The sequence below is a fragment of the Homarus americanus genome, unplaced genomic scaffold, assembly GCF_018991925.1.
Source record: "Homarus americanus isolate GMGI-L3 unplaced genomic scaffold, GMGI_Hamer_2.0 scaffold54443, whole genome shotgun sequence".
NCBI classification, from domain to species: Eukaryota; Metazoa; Arthropoda; class Malacostraca; order Decapoda; family Nephropidae; genus Homarus; species Homarus americanus.
The window spans coordinates 2,108,240-2,133,239 of record NW_024750852.1 but is presented as its reverse complement, the minus strand read 5'-3'; the positions used below and the strand labels follow the sequence as shown (position 1 = coordinate 2,133,239).

The following is a 25,000-nucleotide window of genomic DNA, read 5'->3' as shown; positions in this document are numbered from 1 at the left end:
CTAATATTTTTTTATTGAATAGTTAATAATAAATAAATATATATATATAGGTTAGGCTACAATACGTGTTCACAATACGGCCGCCTTCAGTTCTGATACACATTCCAGGTCGTCATAACACTGAATAAGTCACCCTTGCCAGAACGTTCTCTCTCTATGTGTTGTGCACCATCCATAATCGACGAACCAGTTCATCCTCCTGTTGTTGTTGTTTTTTCATATCCATGCTGCAGGCGACCATTTTGAATACTTATTGAACACCTCTCTTCCTCTTGTTCTACCTGTCCTGTGTTTCAACTTCCCCGTGCCCTGTGTTCCATCTCTCCCTGCCCTGTGCTCCATCTCTCCTGCCCTGTGTCCCCCTCCCCCTGCCCTGTTTCCCTCCCCCTGCCCTGTGTTCCATCTCCCCTGTCCTGTGTCCCACCTCCCCTGCCCTGTGTTCCACCTACCCCTGCCCTGTGGTCCACATCTCCCTGCCCTGTGTTCCACCTCCCCCTGCCCTGTGTTCCACCTCCCACCCCACCCTGTGTTCACCTCCCCTGCCCTGTGTTCCACCTCCCCCTGCCCTGTGTTCCCCTCCCCTGCCCTGTGTTCCCACCTCCCCCCGCTCTGTGTTCCACATCCCTCTGCCCTGTGTTCCACCGCCCCCTGCCCTGTGTTCCACCTACCTTTCCCTGCGTATGTTCCCTACTTTTCCCTGCCGCATGTTCTACTTCACTCTGCCTGTTATACAGCATCCTTGCCGTCCTACCCCTGTTCCCCTGCTGCTTTACCTTGCGTGGCATCGGTATGGCAGGGCAGGACAGGGCAGGGCAGGGCAGGGCAGGCAGGGCAGGGAGCAGGGCAGGGCAGGCAGGGGTGTCAGCTGTGGTGTGCCTGGAGGTGCAGCAGCTGGGGGTGACGTGGGTTGGCATGCACCCCTCGTTCAGGCAACACTGCCTCTATTGAACCTCCACCCAACACAGAGCTAACCCACACTATCCACAAGGCTCAGGTACACCTCTCTGCGCTCTCATAAACTCGATCTTAAACGAAGAGGCCAGAAAACTATGGCTTCACATTCTCGTAAAACTTCCAGATGCTCCTTTTCTTGTTGAGTGAGTGCGGAGGGTCCTGGGTGATGGTGAAGGGGACCTAGAAGGTGGGGGAGGGTCTGTGAAGGAGAGGAGGGGTTGTAAGGAGGAGGGACCTGGGTGAAGGAGGGTCCTAAAAGTTGAGGAGAGGGGTGTTAGAAAGTAGGTGGAAGGGCCCTGTAAGGTGGCAAGAGGATCTGTGGAGGGAGGATTTGTAAAATGGGAGTGGGGGTTAGAGGGTGGGGAGAGAAGAGGGGGTGTGGAAATGGAAGAGGGGTGACCTGGAAGATGGGGAGATGGGAGGAGGGGTGACCCAGAAAGTGGGAGCGATGGAGGGGAGGGTGAAGGAAGAAGAGGAAGGGCGAGGATCCTGACAGGCGTGCGGCGCCCACCGTCAATGTGGAGGAATATTTTGTAAAATATTCGACATATCCTGAGCCATGAGAGGAACTCGGCAGGGAAAAGCACCGACATGAAGAACTTGCCGTGGACGGCGATCGTTCTTTGCTGAAGAGAGTGAAGCAGCCGTGTTTTGAGAGTGAGGGCTCGAGGGACCTGCAGTCCTGGGAGATAGTTTTCATCATTCAAGATTCACTACAGGTGCTCCAGCATCTGCCTCTAGGATCGAGATTCAAGAGTCACAAGTGAGTGAGTGAGGCAACGCTCTGGCGAATTGAGCTCACTGACGATTTTGTTGAACCATTTGGGCGCTGTTTATAAAGGACTGTACACTCGCTACAGAAAGTATCTGCAAGGAGGGGTGCGATGGAAGTCAAAATGAACTATGCGACTCCTATTGTCTCGGTAGGGTTGTCAAAATCTTTCGTCTGTTGTGTTATATTGTGTAGCAAAAATTTTACAGATACATTTTGTAGCGAGTGTACCACTGAACGTCATCATCACTGTACCTCTTCCTTGTTCCAGTCACCCCAATGGTTAAGTCTCATGACTGATAATGTTTTTCGGGCGCGAGGGACTTTCCCTCTTTTGTAACTGCAACCATTAGCTAGTTTTTGTTCACATTTTTTTTTACCTTATCCTGCTTCATTAATAAAAGTTTCTCAATACTCGTGTTTTTATTGTCAGTAAGAGACAGTGTACAGTACGTGAAGCGCGCCAGGCAATTGTTACCACACGTCTAGACTTCGATATTAGGTCATTGTGTGTGTGAAGGGCGTACTGTACACTGGCTCTTGACCGCCATTGGTCTTGTCTGTCTTACTCTCAGCACCACAACTTGGTTATATGTGATGTTAGTAGAGATAAGGCAATTGATGACAGGGTTTGGTCGTGGTGTGACTCAGACGTATCAACTGGACGGATATGACCTGGACTCACCCTATGGTAAAAAGCTGTCATATGGAGTTCACTTTTGTTTTACCTTCGGGAATTCTTTATCAGTTTTTATGCCTCAAATATTTCTTCAGGTTTTTTTTATAATTTTACTATCATTTACCCTTCATTTATTTATCACTTTTATTTGCTCTAATAATTTTTTTATGAACATTTATGGTTCGCTTCAGTTTACTCTCGTATCTTTTTCTTGAACATGTTTAGGTCTTAATACTGTTTTGTTTATGTCAATTGACCATTTTTTGGTATGTGTCACTTTTATCTCGTTCATTTTCACAGTAAACATTTGAATCAATCACATTTTAATAACTACAAAACTAAAATTTCCCTGGTCAACCTAACCTAACCTAACCCTCAGGTAGAATTAATGTTTACTCACCAGGTGAAACAAACTGGGGGTTGGTATAATCTTAGAAGACTTTTAATTCCTTTCAATGATAAAATTTTCTTGATTGTCATCTTGTGTGTGAAGCGGAAGTGTTTAGTCATTCCCCCCTCCCGTCTCCCCTATATCCCCTATTTCTCTCTCTCTCGTTTTTAACTATTAAATCCTTAGAAACAGAATTTAAATAGTTTGAACATATAAAAAAGAATAGGTGATATTTCATTCAAAACTACAATGTACCGTAATTAACATCTTATAGATTTATACGATATCATTATTTCTAAACTATTTTATCCCACAGTGCCAGAATAGGATTACCGGCTGAACACCACTGAGGATGTCAAGAACCAGATAGATACAAACGGTAAAAGATGATCTCGAAGTTGGCATTCACGTCGAGGGTGGAGGGTCGTGATGGTAGGCCGTGTCGTAACTAAACACACACACCAAGCTGCAGGAAGAGACTTTGTTAGCGTGAGTACTCTGTTACGGTATTGACTGGGTTATTTCAGATTTTTTTAATGAATCTCTTGAATATATAGGATTTGATATGTTCAGTACAAATCCAATAAACTGATTGTATTGTGGGCCACCAAGAGTGAGATCTATATAATAGGCCCCGGATACTAATGTGTAGTCTAAGTTGGTTTAGTGTGAGCCAGTCAGGAATGAGCTATTTTAACATCTGCCGCATACTGTTAATCGGTCAGGTTAGAAAATTAACCTCCATTGACCGTAGAGAACAAGCGGCCGGGAGAGTTATTGTCTGCCCTGAATGATGTATCAAGGTCTTTATGTGAGCCTTTTATCCTCATAATAGTTTTTGGCTGCGTTGAGTCTGCCCAGCGCGCCTCTCTCCTCTCCTCTCCCCGCTGTTGTTTGTAGTCTGTCTTTCTCCCTCAAGTACTGTACAGCATAACACAACCAGTAACCATTGCTTGTTCACTCATCATTAGTAACCGCCCATGAGGTACAAGATTGTTGTCTGATAAAGGTGTTAATAACTTCTTGGTGTCTTGCTACTATACTGAAATGCTCATAATTTTCTGACCGTAAAGATCAAACGAACTTGAATGTTTCGTGACCGTTGCTGTATCAGTGAGTCAACACAACTTGTTATCGTCACCTGTTTGTGTCAGTGCTTCCCTCCGCAGCATGTTAATTTTCCTTCTTTATCTCTTCATCAAGTAACATAGGACCATTTAACCCAGAAATGACTAAAGAACATGAGCCGTGTAGTGTACCAGTGCTCGTGTGAATTATTAGTTTCTTATGGTTTTTGTTACTGGTTAAAATTTCTTTGTACTTTATACTAGATGTGAAATATAAACACATGCTATACTTCGAAAAAACCGTAATTGTCTTTCACCAAAGTGTTTTAATAAGAGTAGGACTATTGTATAAATTCGGGATTTATTGAAAAGGAAAACATAAGATAAATTCTGTATAAGCAAATAACTGAGTTTTTGTACCGCAAAACACGAGACAACAAAAATAAACAATTACAGCATTAATATGTAAGACTACATGAAAAACAGTGGGTTTTTTTTATCTTATCGATGATTTAATTTTTAGTAAGTCATTCTCTGAAGCAGTGACCAACGCGTGCTTGTCTGTGCAATTACCGGTTGGGTGTAGACACCAGCCTGGCCCGCCACGCACCACAAAAGGAGTTCATAAACCCCGGGGAAGCAGAGGAGACTCCATTGGGCGACTCAGGAGATGATCCTATGAAGATAGACTCATAAATTTGGGTCTTCATACCTGTACAGGAAGCTTCAAGCAGACGTGAGGGAAATATTCAAGCTCAAGCTGGGAGGGAGGAGACGTTCCCCCGGAGACACTAGTCATAAGAGCCAGCGGGTCAAGGACGAGAGGTCATTCTCTGAAGCTGGAGAGACCAAGAACACGGCAACATACATTCTTCTCATGAGTGGTGGATCACTGGAACACTGTCTCAGCACGTGGTCTCACCTCTTCTCGTCTCATTCAAACTCGCCTGAACAATTGTCGGGGAGAATGTCCCGAAACATTCCTGGCACTCGCCGCTCTGACGCTTGTCGTTCACGAAATATTTCAGTATTTCAGAAAGGTTAACGAGTCCATGAAGACTTACGTGTTAGGTAATGTCAAGTAAGATGCAAACACTTTTCACAACAGAACTTGGCAGTTATTCGTGCCACTGTTGGTCTTTCAGTGTCACGTTGTTTATATTTTATGACGGGAGCTACATATTAAAGGGTTTTGTCGTGGGTTCATACTTAGCACGTGCTGTGTGTATGTGTGTATGGACCTACAACTGATTCCTGCTAACGGAACCTCAGACCTTAAGCATGAGCCACACACACACACACACACACACACACAACCCTTGATAATACCCCTTTAAGACAGACATTAGGACATACCAACTCTCTTAACAAGACACTAACCACCAACATTCATTTATGACCGTAATTAACTTGGACAAATTGACCCACTTTATATATACGAGTATATATACGTACGATTAGTTATCAAGGAATTTAATATTAACTAACGACCTGAGGCAGTTAGGTAGTACCTGTACCAAGCACATCATGTAAACTCAATTAACCCATGATGAGCCTCCCAGAAGTACACATTAACCAGCATACACCCCAAAGACCTTGCCACCAGCCATGTCTTACCACTACTGCACCACCGTCTGCGCCGCCGTCTGCTGTAACAATTATAACCGAGTGACTGTACTGCTCGGTTATGTAAACAAATGCTCCTGTTAAGCTGACATATCCCCTGGTGGTTGTTCTCCTCCCCCTCCCTCCCATGATGAGTTCTTATTAGTGGGAGGGCGCTCGTGTCTGGTAATGTATTCACTTAAGGTAACAATCTATTTCGTTTTGTTGTTGTTATTTATATTATTGCCACTAGGAAGTGCGATTATTTTGTTAGTTATTATTATTATTATTATTATTAGTGTTGTTGTGGTTGTTGTTGGTGGCTGTTGTTGTTGTTGTTTGGTTATTATAAATACAATACGATAGAATAGATGATCAGGTCCCAGGTGTCGTGCGTTAAGGGGGTGGGGGGTGGTGGTGATGGCTGTTAAGCGTGTTGCCTCCATAAACCTGTATTCACAATTTTTCTGAAATATTTCCATATCACAACTAGTGTTTACAATGCCCAGTTTGCTGTTTACACGACTCAAGGTGATAACTAAAGGTGTTTCCTGTTTGTCAATAATCAGAACACTATCTTTGTTTTACTTTCACGACCAATGTCTCTCTTGATGACGCCTGGTGTTGATGCTTAATTGGCCAACAGTTGTCGAGTAACCAATCAAAACCTTAACGAGGTGCAGATGACCACGAACGAGGAAACGTTATTTTTACAGGTAAATTAAAACTAGTATTTTGAGTTGTCTGTGATTTTTGTAGCATTATGGAGGTGATTCAGTCGTCGTTGTTGTTGCTGTAATTATTGTTGTTGTTGTTATTGTAGTTGTTGTTGTTGTTGTTATTATAGTTTTGTTGTTATATGGAAGCGTCGACGGCCAGGGTCATTAAGTACCGTTCAGTAAGTTTTTGTTTCTACGTTGGACAGAAACTTTTGAAGGAAAAAATATGATTGATATTCTTTCTACGTCTTGTTGTGTGTTACATGTATTGGCAATTAATCACCATCGCCATTCTTTGTTGGACAGGTTAATTACTCACACTGACTATGAATGAACATTAATCAATTACTGTTCTTTTTTTTGTGAAGTATAATTTGAGGATGTTTTTAGGAGGTAGCTAAGCACATGGCGGGGGCTACCTGGATCACTTAAGATCATCGACAGGTGTTTCAGGAGAACGTGTACAGTCACCTAAAACAGTCCTGTCGCGAACCATGAACCCCGAGATTCAGAATAATGTATCAGTGTCTCCTGCTTCGGCTTACGAGTCTGAATCGTGGTTCGCAACAGGACTTTTTTGGGTGACTGTACCTCTTGAGAACTACTTTTGTATTTCGTCGTTAATAAACTTCAGCCCTCAGCTTCTCATCCCCGAATGTCTCTTATCAGCTGACACAACACTTTGCAGTATCATCAAACGAATCTCCGACTATTTCCATCTACTGCTCCCACGTTCTCAACAGCGATGCAACATCTATCTGTATAATCTGAACCTTCATCTATTTCTATCATCAACCGAGGCTCCATTTATTGCCGCCATCAACTGTGGGTTCTCATTTCTTTCAGTTGATTTAATTTTATTCTACCGTCGTCTTCACCCGAGACCCAAGATGCTTAATGATGTTGCCGCCATCGACCCCTCGTTCCCCACTCCCTTCTTACCTATTTACCCACCCCATCTACCTCCGTCTCCAACCTCTACCCCATCTACCTCCGTCTCCAACCTCCACCCCATCTACCTCCGTCTCCAACCTCCACCCCATCTACCTCCGTCTCCAACCCCACCCCATCTACCTCCGTCACCAACCTCTACCCCATCTACCTCCGTCTCCAACCTCCACCCCATCTACCTCCGTCTCCAACCTCCACCCCATCTACTCCGTCTCCAACCTCACCCCATCTACCTCCGTCTCCAACCTCTACCCCATCTACCTCAGTCTCCAACCTCCACCCCATCTACCTCCGTCCCCTCCCCATCTACCTCCGTCTCCAACCCCTCCCATCTACCTCCGTTCCAACCTCTACCCCATCTACCTCCGTCTCCAACCTCTACCCCATCTACCTCCGTCTCCAACTCCCACCCATCTACCTCGTCTCCAACCTCATCCCATCTACCTCGTCTCCAACTCTACCCCATCTACCTCCGTCTCCAACCTCCACCCCATCTACCTCCGTCTCCAACCTCCACCCCATCTACCTCCGTCTCCAACCTCCCCATCCCACTCCGTCTCCAACTCCACCCCATCTACCTCCGTCTCCAACCTCTACCCCATCTACCTCCGTTCCAACCTCTACCCCATCTACCCGTCACCAACCTCACTCCCATCTACCTCCGTCTCCAACCTCCACCCCATCTACCTCCGTCTCCAACCTCCACCCCATCTACCTCCGTTTCCAACCTCACCCCATCTACCTCCGTCTCCAACCTCACCCCATCTACCTCCGTCTCCAACCTCCACCCCATCTACCTCCGTCTCCAACCTCTCCCCATCTACCTCCGTCTCCAACCTCTACCCCATCTACCTCCGTCTTCAACCCCTACCCATCTACCTCCGTCTCCAACCTCTACCCCCATCTACCTCCGTCCCAACTCCACCCCATCTACCTCCGTCTCCAACCCTCCCCCATCTACCTCCGTCTCCAACCTCACCCCATCTACCTCCGTCTCCAACCTCCCCATCTACCTCCGTCTCCAACCCACCCCATCTACCCGTCTCCAACCTCTATCCCATCTACCTCCGTCTCCAACCTCCACCCCATCTACCTCCGTTCCAACCTCTACTCCCTCCACCTCCGTCTCCAACCCACCCCATCTACCTCCGTCTCCAACCTCTACCCCATCTACCTCCGTCTCCAAACCCACCCCACTCCACTCCGTCTCCAACTCCACCCCATCTACCTCCGTCTCCAACTTCCACCCCATCTACTCCGTCTCCAACCCCACCCCATCTACCTCCGTCTCCAACCTCTCCCCATCTACCTCCGTCTCCAACCTCTACCCCATCTACCTCCGTCTCCAACCTCACCCCATCTACCTCGTCTCCAACCTCTTCCACATCTACCACCGTCTCCAACCCCCACCCCATCTACCTCCGTCTCCAACCTCCACCCCATCTACCTCCGTCTCCAACCCTACCCATCTACCTCCGTCTCCAACCCCACCCCATCTACCTCCGTCTCCAACCTCTTCCCCATCTACCTCCGTCTCCAACCCCTCCCCATCTACCTCCGTCTCCAACCTCTACCCCATCTACCTCCGTCTCCAACCCCTACCCCATCTACCCGTTCCAACCTCTCCCCATCTACCTCCGTCTCCAACCTCACCCCATCTACCACCGTCTTCAACCCCACCCATCTCTCCGCCCACCCCACCCCATCTACCTCCGTCTCCAACCTCCACCATCTACCTCCGTTTCCAACCTCATCCCATCTACCCCGTCTCCAACCTCCACCCCATCTACCTCCGTCTCCAAACCTCCTACCCCATCTACCTCCGTCCCAACCTCCACCCCATCTACCTCCGTCTCCAACCTCTACCCCATCTACCTCCGTTCCAACCTCTACCCCATCTACCTCCGTCTCCAACCCCACCCCATCTACCTCCGTCTCCAACCTCTACCCCATCTACCTCCGCTCCAACCCCCTCCCATCTACCTCCGTCTCCAACCTCCACCCCATCTACCTCCGTTCCAACCTCTCCCATCTACCTCCGTCTCCAACCTCCACCCCATCTACCTCCGTCTCCAACCCCACCCCATCTACCTCCGTCTCCAACCTCCACCCCATCTACCTCCGTCTCCAACCTCCACCCCATCCACCTCCGTCTCCAACCCCACCCCATCTACCTCCGTCTCCAGCCTCCACCCCATCTACCACCGTCTCCAACTTCCACCCCATCTACCTCCGTCTCCAACCCCTTCCCATCTACTCCGTCTCCAACCTCTACCCCATCTACCTCCGTCTCCAACCTCTACCCCATCTACCTCCGTCTCCAACCCTACCCCATCTACCTCCGTCTCCAACCTCTTCCCCATCTACCTCCGTCTCCAACCCCACCCATCTACCTCCGTCTCCAACCTCTACCCCATCTACCTGTCTCCAACCTCTTCCCCATCTACTCCGTTCCAACCCCACCCCATCTACCTCCGTCTCCAACCCCACCCCATCTACTCCGTCTCCAACTCTACCCCATCTACCTCCGTCACCAACCTCTACCCCATCTACCTCCGTCTCCAACCCCATCCCATCTACCTCCGTCTCCAACCTCACCCCGTCTACCTCCGTCTCCAACCTCCACCCCACTCTACCTCCGTCTCCAACCTCTACCCCATCTACCTCCGTCTCCAACCTCCACCCCATCTACCTCCGTCTCCAACCTCCACCCCATCTACCTCCGTCTCCAACCTCCACCCCATCTACCTCCGTCTCCAACCTCTACCCCATCTATCTCGTCTTCAAACCTCTACCCCATCTACCTCCGTCTCCACCTCCACCCCATCTACCTCCGTCTCCAACCTCTACCCCATCTACCTCCGTCTCCAACCCTCTACCCCATCTACCTCCGTCTCCAACCTCTACCCCATCTACCTCCGTCTCCAACCTCTACCCCATCTATCCGTCTTCAACCCCCCACCCATCTACCTCCGTCTCAACCTCCACCCATCTACCTCCGTCTCCAACCTCTACCCCATCTACCTCCGTCTCCAACCTCCACCCCATCTACCTCCGTCTCCAACCTCCACCCATCTACCTCCGTCTCCAACCTCCAACCCATCTACCTCCGTCTCCAACCTCTACCCCATCTACCTCCGCCTCTAAGCTCTACCCCATCTACGTCCGCCCCCAACCCCCCTCGTACTCTACCCCTCCTCACTCCTTCCTATGATAATACCAAAAATAGCCAAAGTTGACGTGTCGTACAGCGAAGTTACTTAATATAGCCACAGTTGCTGGGCTATAGGGGGAGAGTCACTTAATAAAACCACATAAGAAATCCTGTCACATAAATATCCTATCTTGTGGCCCCCCCCTCCCCCTCCTCCACACACACACACACACACACACACACACACTGAACCAGCTGATTTGGTTTTCATTATTCTGCCGGATGTCGTAGGATCCTTGAAAGCCATTCTGTCTGAGCCAGAGCCCTGCGGGGGTATATGGTGCCAGGCCACGCCGGGACACAAGGTCGAGGAGTACTTCATTGGTCGGGGAGGGGACGGACGCTACGGCGGGCAGGTCCCGTAGAGCAATGTTACCGCGGCGATGCTTATAATGCATCACTCTGCCCAGCGGAAATTGAATCTCGCTTGTGGTGTCGCTCAAGTAAATCTACAGGGGCGGAGAGAGAGAGGGGGGGGGCGTAGGGAGGTAGGAGGGGGAGTGAGAAAGAGAAAGAGAGGGAGGGAACTAGGAGACGGAGGGTGAGGAAGGACTAGAGAGAGGGAGGGGGAGAGAGAGAGGAAGGGATGGAGACAGAGAGCAAGAGGAAAAGAGAGAGAGAGAGAGGAAGATAGGAAGGGAGAGAGAGATAAAAGAGGAAGAAAGAAAAAGAGAGGAAGGAAGAGAGAGCCACACTCAAGACAGGGAGGGAGGGTCTCGGTGTTCCATCATTATTAAGACAGGTGTCTCAACCTGGACGATGGAGGCTGTGACGCTGTCTGGCTGCTTACCTGGCTTGATTAATGCCCACTTCCCCTTAACACAGACACACACACATACACACACATACACACACACACACACACCTATACAATTCCGGATATTGAACTTGACTCACTTGGGTGACGCACAGTATATGTTGAACTTGATTGAGTGACTCACTTAGGACGCATTGTTCCGCCACTGTCGCCCCACAACAACTGGTAATTGAATTCTTCACTTTTCACCAACGCCGTTTAATTTTATTTTTCACGTTCGTTATCGAGTTCGTCCAGCAACGATATCATTGAACAGTGATGAATGAGTGTTGGTCAGTGCTGGTGGTGACACACTAGCCCAGAGCTGCACGGTAAATATACCTTGTACTGTACCTGAAGACACACTAATGCCCATAAAGTTCGAGTTAAGCTAAAACACATAAATTACTTATAGAAATGGCATCAATATGTACTGAGATTTATCTTCAATAGATATGTTGACGTAGCTCAGCCCAAGTCAACGCTGAGATTCTTTGATAGGATTCTCTACGGTAATTATTATCTCCTAATTGGTGTTAAATGAACGTATTTAGTTAGGTAAGAAAAGGTCTTGGTATTATTTGAATTATAAATTTCGACTAGTGTGTATCCATACGTCTTCGTTAGTGAGAAATTTTCACATTAAGAAGCTTTGAGAATCTCGACTCTTTCTACATAGCTTAAGCCTCAGCTAAGTATATCTCTCACTTGATGTAACTCATGTTGGTTGAACTTATAATGAGTAACAACTTCACTAAATGATACGTTAATTTGACCCAAAAAGCTAATCACTCTACACACCCAACAGCCCTATAGCGAGGACTTGGTTTACACTACTTCAGTCACACAACAAATAAATCTCTTCTTCTATGAGGTGTTGTAGACTCTTGTATTCTGTGGTCATGGAATCATCAGTCAAAGGAAGGTCGGTCAGTGACATTGTGGCTACAGTTGCAATATCTAAAATTACAGAGTCTCGTAACGGCGGTTATGTTGCAGCAGGAGGCAGGTAGTGTTTGGGTGGATAAAAAAGAAAAGTCAAGGCAGCCATCTCTTACAAACTATCTTGGGACTTAACACCAGCGAAGGTTGTTGGCTCCTGGTGTGAACAAGTTCTATGCCGCCTAGCAAGGACGCCTGTGTGTTCGTTCCTATTATTGTTATCCGCATTATCACCAGAAGCGAGGATAATAACTCTGGCGTGTCCTTCCCTCCACCACCATTTGTTTCCACTCACAGTAGTATGCACGGGTATCTCTCCGCGTTACTGTTCAGGGTGCCATTACATTTAGATTTATGGTCTCTGATAATTTACAGTATTTAGTTTGTGCACGATAAATATTCATATGCTCGTACTTAAACAATATATTCAATTTTGGTACGTAAGTATGTCTTAACATCCTGCCTTCTGTCTGTCCATCTGCTCGAAATATTTGGTTTCGGTCACTGACTTTTGATAATCTAATACTCCTATTTAGGGTTGTGTTGCCTAGTGTACCTGTCGGCCACCACCTGAATCAAGTGTCCCAGTCGTTAAAAGTTCTTGGCTCACTTCATGTATAGTGTCCCGACATTCCTTACAATATTGACCAGTCTTAGTTTAAGACTGTTCTTTCACCCTTCAGCACAGAGAGAGAATTCTTCCATTTTCTCACTCCTATATGGCTGAAGTTGCTGTTTCTTGTATAATATAAACAGTGAAGATTAGGTCAAAGTTATTTTTCCTTCTTGTTTAGGATTTTGCATATCTGTTACGACATCTGTTTTGTTGTGTTAATGTTGTTGTCAGGACTACCTCTGTCAGCCTCACACTTAGTAAATAACTGTAACTCCGTCAATACACTGCAGCATATAACAGATGTTTGATGCTACACTACATCAACCTACAAAGGGAGCAACATCCCCCTCCGCTCTTAGCAAAACCTCACAAGACGGATGATAGTTTGACCCAGCTGGTATAAATACACTTGGTGAATGATTCCTATAGCGGGACTGCACGTGAAGGACGACTGTTTGCTTACCACCACACAAGACTGGTGACTGTCTTCCCAGCACCACCATATATGACTGTCTTCCCAGTACCGCACAATACACTTCATCCCCAGCAACACCACACACACCACACCCTCAGCAATACCACACACCACACTCCCAGCAACACCACACATACCACACCCTCAGCAATACCACACACCACACTCCCAGCAACACCACACATACCACACCCTCAGCAATACCACACACCACACTCCAGCAACACCACATACCACACCCTCAGCAATACCAGCAATACCACACACCACACCCCAGCAGCAACACACACACACCCTCAGCAATACCACACACCTCAGCAATACCACACACCACACTCCCAGCAACACCACACACACCACACCCTCAGCAATACCACACACCACACTCCCAGCAACACCACACATACCACACCCTCAGCAATACCACACACCACACCCCCAGCAACACCACACAGCACACTACCCCCATCAGCACCACACAGCGGAACCTAAGAAGCACACGAGGCAACAACCACACTGGCGAGAGACAAAGCCTTGAGACAGTGATGCCGGGGTAACATGTATCACTTTATAGTGCCTGGTGTCCTGCTGTTCTCTCGGTCTGTTGTTATTCATACGACACAACCTGTTCATTGAGAATCGTTTTGCTTGACTGAAGATCTAGATTGTAAACACCGCCGGATCGCCGATGTCCCCAATGACTCGGCTTGTTGGATTGTCTATTCTGTGAGAGGATTGTCATAGAATGTAAACAGTTTTCAAGTAATGGCCAATAGTCTTGCCGTGACTGAGAGCTTTTTGTATTCCGGGGCCCTGGTGTCAAGGGCTGTGAAACTGCAGTCATGCGAAGTCATAAAACCAAGTAATAGGATTTTTTTTTTTATCTTCCTGGGACTTCAGTTTAATTTAAAATGACGTCTGGCTTTAATTTAAGATGTCAGGTTAATTTCGAGATGATGTGTTAACTTCCAGTAGAGAGATAGAGTATACACTGTACAGTATGTAGTTATCATTCCATTCGGTAATTATGTGCAGCGGTGGTCACGAGACGGCAATAACCGCGGCTCTACACAGGTGACGGGAAGACACTCAATTTATGGCGTGTTGCTGCTTCATGTACTGTGCTGTATATTGTGCCTCTCCTTCAGCGTCGTCGGTATAGGAAGTGTTAAGTCATGTCTGTATGGATGTATGAACACGACTTTTTATCTTAACACCTATTGTTAGAAAGATGAGAACATTAAACTATTTCTTGCGAGGACTGGTGTTGGGATACGTCTCCTTACTGTCTCTCGTGTAACTGAGGACAGAATTTCTCTCTAATTAGATCAGTGTGAAGGTTAAGTCAGCTGTGTCTCGCACCGGCTGTCTGAGAGCCAGGCTAAATGTTGCTGGCATGAACAGTCAGATGATTAACCCAGCCGTGTCGTCCTTATTGTCATGCAAGATGGGTAATAGACAAGCCATCTCTCGCGTGTGCAGTGTGAGAATTAAGACGTGCTATTGTCCCTTATGGAGACAAGTAGGTGGTATACAGTCCAGCCCCGCCCTCACGCCCACAATATTTCCACACTCACCTCACGCACGAGGCTCAGTATATAATGCATTTGCCTCAAGAGTTCACGGTCGCCGTTTATAGTCTTCGTTCGGGGAAGTAAAAAAGCCCTGTTGGTATGCTATTCAGTTCACGCTCGTAAAAGGAGATTCATCAATATCATCAAGGGCAGAATACCCCAGCCATGGTCATTGTTGGTAAGTTCAGGTACACGTAATGACTCGTTGTGGCCACCCCCCCCCCCCTCCTCCCTTCTCCCGGGTCTTGAACAACACATCCATGGCTTGTTGAATAATTCTCTCTCTCTCTCTCTCTCTCTCTCTCTCTCTCTCTCTCTCTCTCTCTCTCTCTCTCTCTCTCTCTCTCTCATTGAGGTAATGTCGGCACCAAAGGAAAATGCCGTAAAATTATTTTTTCATGTGCATTGTAAAGAGGAGAAAACGTGCCTTGTCCCAGTCGGTGTAGGCCTCCACACCACCCTGAACTTAACCCTCCGCCTTACGCTAATATTCACTACAGTTGAAGTATTAATTAATTATTGACAACCTCCGAGCGCCACGGTTAGTCATTGCCGGTAGTGATGTTACACGTGTTCCGTATAGCTTGAGTATATTTATATAGGAATTTTGTATCCGACGCCGAACAAAGCGTCCATCCGAATATTTGTCCATCCGAATATTTGGTTAAGTACAGTATGTAAACTATCTTGACCGTATACAGTCCTCCTTTCTTGTACCGCCTTCCTTAATTAACCTGTACTTTCTGTATCCCTAACTCAGTAGAATGTATATATCTCTTACTCGTCCACTCTCCTCTCTGTGCTGTCGTGTCTCTTGGAATCAATAGCAGCTGGATGTAGTTTCACAGTCACTCTTATTCCCCTACACGTTTTGCCCAGTGCTCCCCTCCTCATCTGTTACAGAGTTACACACTTCACTCAGGCTATACCAAAGGCTTTTCTTGAGCTCCTCCCTCCGGTCATTTACTGCTGTGTACCACAAGCTGACCCCAATTATTCCCTTCTCTATTAGAAGTTAGTAACATGGAACTGCATAGCTTATAATTTCCCACACTATCTGTAATCATCTCACTTCCCCCTTACACACACACACATTCTCTTGCCTCACTGATCTATGCTAGTATCTCTACCACACTATCCAATTATTTTTCTCTGACTTTCCTATCCACTTTTCCCAAAAATATTCACCCCATCCATCAGACAACCTCCAAAAATCTCTTCTTCCTTGTCTCGATCATTCATTTTTTTTTCCAAATTGGCGGGAACAACTATTTTCTTGGCTTGTTCCTCCCGCGTGATCCAGCAGGCTGTGGTGACCTCCTCTCACCCATAATTTCCACCGTTTATTACTCGGTCACTTCTGGTCTTGTAGTAGTTCCTTAAAACAAACCGGAAGTGAGTCGTGCCTCTCTCCAGCAAGCTTAATAAACAGACGCAGATTATCTTTTATAGTTCACGTTTGTTGTAAATGTCTTGAACCTGGCGTCTCAAGGGCACGTCGAAAGTGGGAGTAACATGACTTACGCAGGGTTTGAAGTAATGTCACACCAGAGATGCGTTCAGTAGAGTGTAGAGAGCCTGTAAGAGATTCATTAACTTGCCTTCAGTGTGGACAGAATCCTACACGTCAGCTAAAAGAGGCGGGGCTTAATGACTTAGTGCGTCGATAGGAAAGTAGGTAGGTAGATATCCAATAATAATAGGCATATGGGTCTGCATTAGTTTAACACATGCATTACATAGACAGATAGAGGTATACAAAATAAAGTCGATTCAATCAAGGATACCTGATCAGGTGTTGTTAAAATATAATGTTAGTTTTGCCCATAATAAGAGTTTTATAGTGTCTCTTGAACCTTATAATGGAAATAAATATTATTTTTGTGTGTATTTTTATTTAGTTGATTTCAGCACTTTATTATCATGTCTATCTATCCGCCATTTTTGAACTGCTGTTGTTGTTTGATCAGTTGAGAGTTGTGATGGGTCTCTATGCTCTTGAACACACTCTATAGGCTTGATATCATCCCAAACTGAACACAGGGTTTGATTTGGGGTGACATCACGTAAAGGTGAGGTGACATCACGCGAGGGTGGACTGCGGCAGAGCATGACAGCCAGAAGCGATCATGCACCAAGATGGACGATATGGTATAGGTGTGTGTGTGTGTGTGTGTGGAGGGGTGGGGGTCCGGAAGTTGAGCCGCAGATTGTAGGTCTTGCGGCAATCACGCTCGTTGAGGAGGACCCCGAGTCAAGTTATTGTGCTCTCTCTCTCTCTCTCTCTCTCTCTCTGTGTGTGTGTGTGTGTCTAACTCATATCTCTATTAGCTCTCTCTCTCTCTCGTGTGGTTGAAAACATCAATATTTCGGTTGTCTGAGCTGAACTGGACCAAGGCTTGGTTAATTTTACGGAGGTTAACACACTGTACATAAACCAGGTTAGTTTTATGTTGCTCCTCTGTGCCCACAAACACCAGCCCTAATTGGGTCTTTTAAGTGGCTCTTATTGTGTTGGTAAGAGTTTCACAGCTTACCGAGACCTGAACCAAGTCCCCCAATTAGGGAATGTATTATTATATCATCAAGGATTATTTCATTAATTCGGCAACAATAGTGTAGGTGTATATACAAGTTCAGGTACCGGTTATAGTGCAGGTACGGGTTAATGTGCAGGTACGAGTGGACATGCAGGTATATACTGTATATGTTTGTATAGGAACAGAAAAAAGTACAGATATAATTATTTCAAAATGCTACCTACTCAAACACGGCCCAGGATTACTGAACGTTCATAGGTTATATCTACACACACACAATATAACCGGAGTCTATTCATGGAAATTAATAGTATAGCTTTACTTCAGTGTGGGATTCATAAAGACCGAAGGAACAGTTGGGATGGTACAGATTATGACGGTAGTTACGGACTCCCTGATACACCCCACATACACAGGTACATTGTGGTTTTCCTCGTTGAAGGTTATTTTATGAGACGTAATTAGTAATGATTTCACAATTTTTTTCTTTATATAATAATGATCCCAGGGAGCGTGTTTTGCTTGTTTGAGTAAGACGAGTACCAGGGTTGGAGGCCTTGAATATACATCTTACAAAGGTTGAAATCTTAATAAGTATATATTTACGTGAATGATTTGTTGTCCTCCCGATTTGAAAGGTTATGGGTGATGGTGGTGGTGATAGTGGTGGTTGTGGTGATTATAACCTTGGTGTGTTGTCCGTTTGTTCGCCTGTAGTTCCGATCGTCTGTCTGTCGGTCAGTAGACAAATGGTATCGGTACAATATCTTGAGTTTATATGGATCTTTAGCCCCAATATTCCTGATATTCCTCAGCTTATAAGGGAGTAAGTCCCTCTATTGATCTCTGGGACGCTGGGTCACACGTCAAGGTCATTATTGTATAGTTTGGCCAATGGATCTGACTCATAAGCTTTACCTCCCGCCTGGTGAGGTTAAGAGGTAAATACTATTGTTATGTATACAGTATAGTCGCTATAAAAGTTTACATTGATTTATTATGTATATAGACAATGCCAGTTAAGGCTTTGTGTATAAAGATATGACCAGTTCCTTCTTTTCTGTCACTAATAAGAACATGAGAACATAAGAAATAAAGGAGTCTGCAATAGGCCGGTTGGCCTGTACATGGCAGCTCCTGTCGAGAGTTACGACCACTCTCTTTCATCCATAAATCTATCTCGCCTCCTTTTAAAACTTTCCAGCGTTCCAGCACTTACTACAAAGTTGCTAAGCTTGTTCCACTCATCTACCACCCTATTTGTGAACCAATTCCTTCTTATCTCCCTCCTAAACCCAAACTTATCCAACTTAAATCCGTTGCTCCGAGTCCTATCCTGCTCGGATATTATAAGAACTTTATCAAGATCTCCTTTATTTATTCCTTTCACCCACTTAAATATCTCGCCGCACTCTTCGTCTTTCTAGGGAATGCAAGTTTAGTTTCTTTAACCTATCTTGATAACGAGATCTGAGATTGCCGAGTTCCACGACAATTTAAATAACGAGTTACTTTATGCACAAAGGCAGAACATGCCATTCAAAAAACTCAGATCAGACAACAATGACCCTAAATGGATAAATAATTATTTAAAGAACATTATTGGCTAAAGGAAGGCTATAGGTAGAAGGATAAATCGTGGCGAATTTTACCTCCGGGAGTATTATAAGGTATTGGCCGGTAGGGTTAGGACCGAGATAAGAAAAGCCAAGAGGAACTATGAACTGAAGGTGGCAAGGGAGGCGAAAACAAACCCCAAAGGATTCTACCAAATGTATCAAACTAAAACACGAGATAAGATTGGACCAATACGTTCAGATACCGGCGAGCTAACTGATAACGACGGAGAAATGAGCAATAATCTGAAAAATATTTTTCAACAGTTTTCACCACCGAAAATTTAAACATGATACCCGAGGCACCGACTCTATTCAGAGATAGTGAAGAAAACAAATTAAGCGAGATAGTAGTGACTAGTAACGATGTTAATAAGCAAATAGACAAACTAAAGCCTAATAAGTCACCTGGTCCCGATGAGATATTTGCCAGAGTATTAAAGGAATGTAAAGATGAGCTTAGTATGCCCTTAGCAAAGTTGTTTTACATGTCATTAAAAACAGGTGTAGTACCAGAATCCTGGAGGATAGCGAATGTGATACCGATTTTCAAGAAGGGGGATAGATCACTATCCTCTAACTACCGTCCAATCAGTCTAACATCAATAGTAGGTAAATTACTAGAATCAATTATTTCAAACTCTATTCGAAACCACCTGGAGAAGCACAAGTTGATCAATGATTCCCAACATGGCTTCACAAGCGGGCGTTCATGTCTAACTAATCTATTAACATTCTTTTCATCAGTTTTCGAATCGGTGGACGAGGGGCACAATTATGATGTGGTATATCTCGACTTTAGCAAAGCCTTCGACAGAGTCCCCAACGAAAGACTAATTAGAAAGGTAGAAGCGCATGGCATCAAAGGTAATATCCTTAAATGGATTAGGGCGTGGTTAAGGGACAGGAAACATCGAGTGAGCATAAACTGCACTAAATCTCATTGGAGCAACGTCACTAGTGGAGTTCCCCAAGGCTCAGTACTTCGACCATTATTATTTATTATATACATAAACGACATAGATATCGGCATAGACAGCAACATAAGTAAATTTGCTGATGACACTAAAATAGGACTTGTAATTAAATCTGACGAGGACTCTGCAAAACTACAGGAATATCTAAACAAATTTTTCGAATGGTCGGAAAAATGGCAGATGAAATTCAATGTGGCCAAATGTAAAGTACTCAGTATAGGAGATGTAAACAGGGAAACCAGTTACCAGATGAACAATGATGCCATTGTGGAATCCAACTGCGAGAGAGATTTAGGAGTAATGATAAGTAGGAATCTTAAGACAAGTAAACAATGTGTTTTTGCTCGTAACAAGGCTAATAAAGTACTTGGGTTCATACAAAGGAGTGTTAGTTACAAGACTAGCGAGGTCATCTTAAAATTATATCTAGCTCTTGTGAGACCTCACCTGGATTACGCAGTTCAGTTCTGGTCACCGTATTACAGAATGGATATAGAATCATTGGAAAGAATCCAGAGGAGAATGACAAGACTAATCCCGGGCATTAGGAACCTTGAATACAGAGACAGGTTAAAGCATCTTAATTTGCACTCCCTCGAGAGACGTAGAGTGAGGGGCGACATGATAGAGGTGTATAAATGGAAGTCAGGGTTAAACAAAGGGGACATTACAAAGGTACTCAAACTATCCAACCAGGAGCGAACCCGTAACAATGGTTTTAAATTAGACAAATTTAGATTTCGGCGTGAAATTGGTAAACACTGGTTTGGAAACAGAGTAGTGGATGAGTGGAACAAGTTACCAAATATCATCATTAACTGGAATACGCTGAATAGCTTCAAACATAGGTTGGATGCTTATATGAGCAATAGGGGTTTGGTATAAACGGGACTGCCCAGTATGGGTCAATAGGCCCGCTGCAGTTTCCTCCATTCTTATGTTCTTATGTTAAGTCCCGGAATCATCTTCGTCATTCTTCGTTGCACCGACTCCAGTGAATTGATATCCATTCTATAATAAAGGCACCAGAACTGAACAGCATATCCACGCCGCCTGACAGTCTGACACTTTGCCAGTGTTCGTCATGTATTCCTGGCTCACTTCTGCTCACGCCCCACAAGACAATATTTCACGAGTGAACTTGGTCTTCCAAGTAGCACTGACTCACTACTACTTGACATATAAACAGTACAGTAATAAATGAAAAGGTAACAACATAATAAACAAGTCAAAGCTACTCAGAGGTCTTTGTATATCTTGACTTAAAATGATCTGAGCTTGAAAATAAGTTATACACGTGAGTCCATTTTCTGATATATATTTGACGCAGATGTTGTAGATGGACAAAAGTAGTAATCTGCTAGCGGTCGTTTACATTTTCTACTTATTTATTATCGAGGAACAAGATTGACTCCCCATCAAGTCGTCAACGAAGACCTTGTATACAAAAAATGCTGACAGCTGTAAACAGCGAGGGCAAAAAGCAGAGAGGATGAATATTTCCAATACGAATATTGTCAGTGATTAAGGCTTTCTTACGTGAAGTTTTCTGTAAGAACAGAAACTTTATCATCCTTAGTTCTATTGTTACTATCACCGTTAACAGACGAGAGTAGGACTTCACGTATTGGCTATGTACATTAACCTCCCCTCACCTCCCCACGTGTGTTGAAGGCTGGCGCTATAATGTTCAGCACTTTATCATATTACAGCAACCCCTATGGCGAGACTTAGAGAATGAATTTGGTTTCCTGATTTCTGTGAGTGTGTGTGTGTGTGTGTGTGTGTGTGTGTGTATAACCAGGAGAAAACAGATTAATAAGAAGGTTTTATTTTCGTCGGGCTAAGACTACGTCCATAGATCATCAGACCCACGTAGTCATGACCTACCACCTCTATGTTCTCACCAAATTACTGTAAAAAATATTGCCTCCATGGAGAAAGTTAATTTTATAGTACTTACAGCCACAGTATCCATCAACCACTTGAGAATGACGTAAAGTTGACCCACTGTCTACCCAACGCTACTAAACTAGTATGACCGAGTAAGGTTCTAGTATGACTCAGTATATCTTAGCATGTCCCAGTATAAGTTCAAAACTTATACAACCACCAAAGGAGAGAAATAATAGGTTTGAAACGAGCTGTATGTTATCATGTAACACCCTTTATAAGCCTTGAAGATCACTATCGAGGTAAATTGCTGCAGGCAGTAAGGCAAAGTTCTCGTAAGTGTTGTCCATTAGTCTTTTTAAGTGGTCTCGAGGGTAGGTGATCAAGTTCTCATTACTGTCTCTCACCCCTTATAATGGAAGACTAATTAGCTTTTATGAGTGTTGCAGAGGGTGCGGTAGAATATATCTGGTGTATATAACTGTGAGAGAGAGAGAGAGAGAGGACCAAAGCATTAGGATCATCCAGACAATGATAGTTGTCACACACACACACACACACACACTCACACTGCCAGCTGGCACTTATATCCCAACCGCCAGATTGGCGTTAGATATACATTCCTACAGTATGTTCCCGCTTAAGATGTAAACAAAAACTAAATGTATGTGTGCCGAGACATATCATACATTGTACTTGAACACTACGTCTGGACTGTGTGAAGATAGAACCTTTAGGACAGGGTCCAAGTTAACACTGTGTGTGAACAACACTGCATTCCCTAATGGCAAGATAGCTGGCTATATTAAGATTGCATCCACTTGCACTTAGTAACTATATCAATTCCTGTACAGAACCAAATACGCAATGTGCTTGAATAATGCTCACGTAAATGGTCAACAAAGGTGAGGCCAGACATACTGCCTCACACGCCTGTACTCATGCATTTGTGAATAAGCATTCTTTATGTATAGAACTAAACAAAGCCAATGTAAATGAAATACTGTGTAAATATCTGAAGAATATGCAAATTATTCCTGACAACGGGGGTTAATTACATATGACCCCTTTGTAAACTCTACTTGTAATCTCGTGCCACCGCTCACAGGATATGTGGGTGCATTAAAAGTAGCTGCTGTATGGCAAAATAAAAAACTAGTGCCCAAATACCCAGCGAGAACATTCCCATCTAGAACTGTGATACTAACACACACAAAACCACAGTAAGGCAAATTTAATGTTTAGTTACTAAGATTGTAAAGAATGTTTACATCTGACACTAACCCAGGAGGCAGTTACACTGGGATTATAGAAGTGTATGCACTGTAAGTGATAACACAGTGTGTGTGTGGTGGTGTGTACAGCCTGATCCCCAAACACAGTGTGACTGGTGGCTTCTTGTGTTTACATATATTTATTTGTTCTTGAAAGCACAATGTGTGTGTGTGTGTGTGTGTGTGTGTGTGTGTGTGTGTGTGTGTGTGTGTGTGTGTGTGTGTGTGTGTGTGTGTGTGTGTGTGTGTGTGTGTGTGTGTGTGTGTGTGTGTGTGTGTGTGTGTGTGTGTGTGTGTGTGTGTGTGTGTGTGTGTGTGTGTGTGTGTGTGTGTGTGTGTGTGTGTGTGTGTGTGTGTGTGTGTGTGTGTGTGATTATGACACTGAAATGACAATTAATGATACTGTTAACTATCGACTGTGGTATTGGTTCGATGATCTCTCTCACAGTTGTATACACCAGATATAAATTTCACACCGCACCACTCTACCTCAACACTCGCCAAGGCCACAATTAGTCTTCAAATATAGGGGTAGAGAGAGAATGAACTTGGATCACCTTACCTCGGGGCCACTTAAGGAACCAGTTTAATACAACACCTATAAAATTACCAATCTTTATCACCAACACCGTGAACACCCTTTCATTAGTGATCTTCAAGGTCATAGCTGGTGTTACGCGATACAACATACAGCCTGTTTTCAAACACAATATATTTCTCTCACTTTTGGTAGTTTGTATGTTTTTTAGACTTATACTGGGACACAATAGGGTATACCGAGTCATACTAGGTTTTACTCGGTCATATTTCAGTTTGCAAAGGCGGTAGACAGTGGGTCCAACCACGTCATTCTCAAGTGGTTGATGGATCACCTGTGGCTGTAGGTAACATGGTGGAAAATTAACCTCCATGGAGGGCAATATTTAACAGTAATTGGTGAGAGTTATGAGGTGGTGTTGTTGGTCATGACTCGTATCTGATGATCGCTGTGATAAGAAATAAATATTATACAGTCACTTACTTGAAAATAAACCTTCTTATTAATTCATTTATATCCATGGTTATTACACACACACACACACACACACACACACACTCCTGGCCAAGAAATCAGGTGTCCAATTATTCTAAAGTCTCACATAAAAGTTGTTGCAAGGTAATATGATAAAGTGCCTGGAAAACATTATAGTGCCAGTCAACATAATGGGAGGTGAGGGAGGTTAATGTAGCCAATACGTGGAGGTTCACCTACCTCCTGTTAACGGTATTAAACTACAAATAATAGAATTAAGGATGATAAAGTTTTGTTTACAGAAACTTCCACGTAAGAAAGCCTTAATCACTGACAATATCTGTATTGGAGGAAATATTCCACGCCCTCTACTGCCCTCGCTGTTTACAACTGTCAGCATTTTTGTATACAAAGGTCTTCAAGTTGACGACTCTGATGGGAGCTCAATCTTGTTCCTCTGAGTTAAATAGCAGAAATGTAAACGACTGCCAAAGGACATTACTTGCCTGTCCCACCAAATAGATCATCGTCAAATATATATCAGAAAATGGACCACGTGTATAACTTATTTTCGCTTCCGATCATTTAAGCCGGGTGATATACAAAGGAACCTCTGAGTTAGCTGACTGTTTATTATGTTATTTACTGTACTGCTTTATTACTGTACTGTTTATATGTCAGAGCAGTAGTGAGTCATGCCAAGTGGAAGACCCAAGTCGCACGAAATATTAGTGTTGCGTAGGCGAGCAGAAGTGTAGCCAGGAGGAATACATTTTAAACACTGGCCGTGTCAGACCGTCGCGGGCGTGGCATCCCGCTGTGTCGTGTGGGATAGATATTGTTGTCACTTGGACAAACATCACACAGATATTGCCAACTGTATATACCCGGAGTAGCGCCCGCGGCCACAATAACACACTGGCACAGACAACC

The 25,000-nt window shown here is 44.7% G+C and overlaps 2 protein-coding genes across 2 annotated transcripts in view; both read left to right on the top strand.

Annotated features, from left to right (window-relative positions):
* Positions 1-7,087: 7,087 nt before the first annotated feature.
* Positions 7,088-10,285, top strand: LOC121854414 (proline-rich extensin-like protein EPR1). Its single transcript, XM_042349084.1, has one exon. It carries the CDS (start codon positions 7,088-7,090, stop codon positions 10,283-10,285), a length of 3,198 nt encoding a protein of 1,065 aa, XP_042205018.1.
* Positions 10,286-10,735: 450 nt separating this feature from the next.
* LOC121854412 (mucin-2-like) overlaps positions 10,736-25,000 on the top strand; it is a 28,721-nt gene continuing 14,456 nt past the window's right edge. The window contains exons 1-2 of the mRNA XM_042349083.1: positions 10,736-10,795; positions 14,509-14,703. Of these exons, the coding sequence (XP_042205017.1) occupies positions 10,736-10,795; positions 14,509-14,703 (255 nt within the window). The remainder of the gene's footprint in view (positions 10,796-14,508; positions 14,704-25,000) is intronic.